General features: G+C 42.5%; 1 protein-coding gene across 1 annotated transcript in view; it reads right to left on the reverse strand.

Annotated features, from left to right (window-relative positions):
• Positions 1–315: 315 nt before the first annotated feature.
• Positions 316–6,095, reverse strand: part of add3a (adducin 3 (gamma) a) — a 55,474-nt gene continuing 49,694 nt past the window's right edge. The window contains 1 exon segment of the mRNA XM_042103442.1: positions 316–4,503. Coding sequence (XP_041959376.1) covers positions 4,256–4,503 — 248 coding nt within the window. The 3' untranslated portion in view covers positions 316–4,255.

Below are 6,095 nucleotides of genomic sequence, written 5' to 3' on the forward strand. Positions count from 1 at the left end.
AGATTGTCAGGTTATATACTTGATCTCTTTATCAGGAGAGCACCAGTGTGTACAGTAAATGTCAAATGCAGCACGTCACAGCACTGAGCACCTCGGGATGTCACATCAAGTGTTAGATATGAAATGGGATGAATTTAAGTGCAATCCCAATGGGAAACAACCAAAAGTGAACTGTATGAAAAGTGTCTGAGATGGTGTTTGGAGATATGAGATGGCGTACTTCTGGAAATAAAATGCACTTTGCAGACTTTGCCTCTGCCTGTTTCAAAGGATGCCCTCAGTTCCACAGAGATGGCAAAACACAGATGACCATGCTTGTCTTAAAATAGTTTTATTTGTGAATTTACACTGATTAGCAGTACATCTAAAAGCAACTCCATTAGATAACCATTTATATAAGATTTCACAGATCACAGATAGGCTTGGCTCAAAGTTGCCAAAGCCATTTTGTATTTTTTTCTCCTTTAAAACAGAAACAAAAGTGATGGGAAAAGAGGCGTTAGTAACAAACAAAAGTGATGGGAAAAGAGGCATTAGTAACAAACAAAAGTGATGGGAAAAGAGGCATTAGTAACAAACAAAAGTGATGGGAAAAGAGGCATTAGTAACAAACAAAAGTGATGGGAAAAGAGGCATTAGTAACAAACAAAAGTGATGGGAAAAGAGGCATTAGTAACAAACAAAAGTGATGGGAAAAGAGGCATTAGTAACAAACAAAAGTGATGGGAAAAGAGGCATTAGTAACAAACAAAAGTGATGGGAAAAGAGGCATTAGTAACAAACAAAAGTGATGGGAAAAGAGGCATTAGTAACAAACAAAAGTGATGGGAAAAGAGGCATTAGTAACAAACAAAAGTGATGGGAAAAGAGGCATTAGTAACAAACAAAAGTGATGGGAAAAGAGGCATTAGTAACAAACAAAAGTGATGGGAAAAGAGGCATTAGTAACAAACAAAAGTGATGGGAAAAGAGGCATTAGTAAGAACAACGTGCAAACGGTTGGAGAAGAAAATAAAATTAAAATAAAAAAAAGAGAGAATGCAATGCACATTCATTCATCTGCCATTTTGTGCTCATAAATGGTGAGTAAAAGCTTCGTGCTCTGTAAACTATTTTAAAAACATACTGCAGTACAAACGGAGGACTGAAAGCATAAAATAACTTGTAAAAGGGAAGAAAGATGGTATGAAGGAGGAGAAAGAAAAAAGCGCAAAAAAGTAGTACAACTGGATTGATTTAAAACATGATGTTAATGTCCGGAAGGCCTTTTCTCCCCCCACTGACCCGCCCCAACGCTGCTCCTTATAAAAAATTCAAATGTACGCCTTCATCTCCTGGCTCCAGCTATTCACCAGGGCCCTCCTGAAAGCCACATGCTTATTTACACAGCTTACATGTGCCTCGTTCCCCCACCACCAGCACCCTCCCCACCCCACCCCCCTACCCCTCTCTCTGGGTCCAAATCCAGTACTTTCACATTGCTGGCTGGGATGTCCCCGTCGCTGGTTTAGTCTGCCCACTTACAACTGACTGACCAACAGTGATTTAGAGGATGATGAAGTGACAACCTACTCCTCTTTCTTTTTTTTGTTCTCTACCTTTTTTGATTTGTCACAGAGTTCATCCATGGGTCTCCGTAATCTGGACATGTTTTTGGGCAGATTATTTTCTATATTTCCAGATATATCGTGGAGGCCGAAAAAAAAAGAAAAAAAGAAATGCAATCATAGTGAAGGAACAGATGGAGGAAATGAACAGAGAAGTGTAACCACATGGCTCCCAACTGCCATGGCCATTAAACGTCACGTTTCCATGATCTCAAAAGCCCACCCGCTCAAACTCCTATTGAGCTGTGGGGACGAGGGGACAGAAAACACACCTCTGGAGAGACAAAGGCAGCAACATCAGTTGAAACCACTCTGGGCCCCAAAGTAATCAAGGCGACGGGGAGTAGTCTGTAGCCTGGCGTGGTGCCATCTCATTGTAGTGACGCAACGTGGGTGTGGCTTCCACATCATGCAAGTGACACGTACAAGTTTTGATAGTGGTCTCATGACCCTCCTGGTCCCCCCCCTACCCTTCTCTCTCTCTCCTTTCTTTCTTTCTTTCTCCCTATCTCTCTCTCTCTCTGTAGAACGAGCAGGAAGATTGTAGCTCAACCTTTGTCTTGCAATTACACATCTGAAAAAAAATACAAACAAACAAACTAGATATCTGTATGGCTCACATAGAGAAAAACAACTAGACGGGAGCTGGCCCTCTGAGGCCATGATCAGACCAGAGACTCCTGCTTCACACTGCCTGGCCGGCGCTTCAATTGGGATTGACACTTTCAATTGGGATTGACATTTCGTTTTTTTCCTTCTTCTTCTTTGCAATACATAGTTGTTAACAAATACATTTATTTGATATAATTGGATGCTTAACACAAAAGAACACAGTCTGACACCACTCCCTCTCCATGCACCTGAAATGTCTTTCAGAGTTTCTCAAACGTTTCTCTCCTTTATGTCTTCCCTGCTCCCCATACACTTTCTCTCTTGCCTTCCGCACACCTCCTTCATTGGTGAAACCGCCTACGTGTACAGGTTTGTGTTATACACCATTATAAAAGTGCAGCACAATAAAAAACAAAGAGTACAAATACAGAATTAAAAATGAATTCAATGTATCCAGTTATCATAATACCTCCACTATATAGATGCAGTTTTAAAGTTGTCTGAGCTACAATATTGAGAAACCCGGCATCACTATAGCCATATAAATTCCAAAGGAAAAAAGAGAAATAAAATTCACGCAAGAAAATGTTGACCATAACAACTTTTCAGTAAAAGCATAGACATTAAGTAGAAAATAAAAGCATCTACCAGGAAACCCCACTGACTAAAAATCAGAGATGAACGCTTGTCTTCTTAAAACAAAACAAAAAAAAAAAATCCAAATCCATGATGTAAAAATCAGGATTCCACTTCACTAAAACGTGATTGTTTTTCTTTTTTTCCATTTCGTTTGGCATGAGAAAAAAGTGGGGAGACTGATTAGCGAGGCTAACACAGGATTGTAAATAAAGTCAGCGCAAAACAGGATGTGATCCCAACTCAACATAAAGACCCTTTGATGACCTTTTGAAGGTACAAACCCATTTCATCTCTCCGCACAAGGGCAAGACGGGTGTCGGCAGAAATTACAGGCAGAAATGATCAAGGGGAAGATGAAAAGAAATAAAAAAACACAATAAAATGATAAACCCTGTTGTAAAATGTCTCTTAACTGATTCCAGTGACTTTTCTGTCTGTGGTGTGGAGTTAATCCCTCATCCTCCTCACTAGAGGAGACCCCAGAACATGATTGACAGAACTCATAAAACAAAATGGCTTCTGACCCACACAGGGGGAGTTCATGAATGCCGAGTCGCCATGCTGTGCAGCTTCTTTGTTGCCCGTAGCGCCCGCTAACACTTAAGGCCAATCGTTATATGCAGTGGGGAAGTCCACAGGTATAGTGTGCAGACTTCAGACAGTCCAGGGACCGCAACAACTCTCCTCTGTTCCTCTGGCAGGAAGAGCCAGTTTACCAGCTGCAACCCTGCACCCCACCCCTCCCCAACTAAAATTAGCTTGCTTAGAAATCCCCACGATTCCTCTGAAAATTCATCTCCACTCACCTCTAGTGATTACAATCAAATATATAGCTTCTTTTTTTGTTTTGCATACTGTGATGGGAAATCTTTTCTCTTAAAAAAAAAAAAAAAAAAAAAAAAAAAAAAACACTATACAAAAAAAGCTATGACTTAAAAAACGAAACAAACACAGACAGAAGTCATTTGAAACACAAAGGGGAGGACTCGGAACAGACTGGAGAGTGAAATGCTGACGATAGAGGGTAGCGGCCCGTGTGAGTATGTTTTTGTCTGTCTGCGTGTATCTTTTTCTTTTCTTTAAATGTTACAAAATGAACCGTGGAGGAGACTGGCGGAGCGTTCTTGGCGTACAAAGACTGGAAGAGGGAGAAGAAAAACAAAACAAAACAAAACAAAACTGCTTCACTGCCACAGGTCACACCCACTACACGCATTTCAGATTCCCATGCCGGAGGAATCGGCCTGACTCCTCCTCCTTCGCCCCCCTCCACTGCACCCCTAATCTCTAAAAAATAAAGGTGTGAAGAGGGTGTCAGAAAACGACAAACTTGCCCTCACTTCACCCCCTCCCTTTCTCTCTCTCTCCCTCCCTCACTCTCACCCACTCTTCCCTTCTCAGGCCTCCACCTTCTCTTTCTTCTTGTTCTTCTTGAGGAAGGACGGCGTGCGGAACTTCTTCTTCTTCTTGTTGGGGGACTTGGAGGGCGAGCTGTCGGGCGAGAGCACCTCCTCGATCTTCTCGCCCTGCGGCGGCTTCAGGCTCTCGGCGCTGGTGGTCAGCTGACTCATGCGCTTGTTCAGCTCGTCCTGGTCGGCGTCGTGGCCCTCACCCTTCCCGTTGAGCAGGACCCCCGTGTGGTTCTCTGTAGGAAGGGAGAAAAGTCAACACTCACTACGTCTGCAATGAATAAAAAGAACACTCTTACAAACCTAGACACAGTACCACCAGTCTTACACCACCACAACAACAACAACAACAACAACCACCATGACTAAAAACCCAAAGCTGCACTTGCCAGTTTTTATGACCTCACGTCACAACCTTCACAATTCACATTAAATGCATGAAGATATGCAGGCTACAGAGGCCAGCAACTTTCATCCACTCCACACATAGTGCCGATGTAACACTAACTTCATTTTAACGGCTGAATTAATTTCCTTATACTTGAAACCGTCTCCTCCACTGATATAGTTTATTTCTGCATGGATTAAAGGCAAATTAATAGCAGATCCAGATATGAAATCATAATGGACCTGAGAACTCACCATTTATATGCATTTGCAATCATTACATGGCATCATATTATAAACACTATACTTACACAGTGTTATGCAAGTCTCAACCGCAAACGGATTATTCTGTATTACTGTACAATACTATTTATATAGACATTAATGTACAATTACTAAAAATTACAAGGGAGGAAATTATTTTTGTATGACTGATTAGGACATGATCATTGTACAAGCTGAAGCTTCCTTTCTTCTGCCTATAAACGATGGCAACGTCACAGCTTTGTCTTCTGGTCGAGTCCCTCTTCTCTAGTCGTCACCAGAGGACGATGGAAGGGGACACAGAAGCCAGTGCTGATGACACGCCACGGACAATTATAACAACAACCATCCCAAGTCATCTAGAGCAATCAAATCAATTGTCACCAATTAAGAACAGACATGCTGAATTATGCAGTAGAGACAATGGCCTTAGGTTACTCCAAGCAATCACAAATATAGAACCTGTATGAGGTCTTGTGTCAGATGGCCATGTTTGCCACTTGAAAAAGGACTACTTGTATTAATAGTACACTCTCAAGATCTCGCATGGTGACCTTTCTAAACACAAAGCACGGTGGGAGCGCCACTTGAGAAGCACTTGAGAGAGGGTGGCCTGATTAGATCCTATTCTGTTCTGAGAGGGAGTCAACCAGAGCAAATCATCTCACTGGTCATATAACCAGGAGAGTCAGAGTGAGTGAGCGAGGGAGAGAGAGAGAGAGAGAGAGAGAGAGAGAGAGAGAGAGAGAGAGAGAGAGAGAGAGAGAGAGAGAGAGAGAGAGAGAGAGAGAGCAAGGAAAGGAAAGAAATAAAAAAGAGAGTGACTGAGAGGAGAGGAGAGGAGAGGAGAGGAGGAGAGGAGAGGAGGAGAGGAGAGTGCATGATTGGCAGAATCCCAAATATGGGTTAAACAAACTGAATGAGCAGAGGAAGAGAAAAGACTGAATGTGAAAAAGGAAGCGTTGCTGAGAGAAGCTACAGCAGTGAGCGCTGAGAGAGAGAGAGAGAGAGAGAGAGAGAGAGAGGAGAGAGAGAGAGAGAGAGAGAGAGAGAGAGAGAGAGAGAGAGAGAGGGAGAGAGAGAGAAAGAGAAAGAGAAAGAGGAACAGGATACACTTCCTCCTGTGTGTCTGTGTCATGGCTGCGGCTCACCATGCACCCTTTGATGTGTGACAATA

The sequence above is a fragment of the Alosa sapidissima genome, chromosome 9, assembly GCF_018492685.1.
Source record: "Alosa sapidissima isolate fAloSap1 chromosome 9, fAloSap1.pri, whole genome shotgun sequence".
Lineage (NCBI taxonomy): Eukaryota > Metazoa > Chordata > Actinopteri > Clupeiformes > Clupeidae > Alosa > Alosa sapidissima.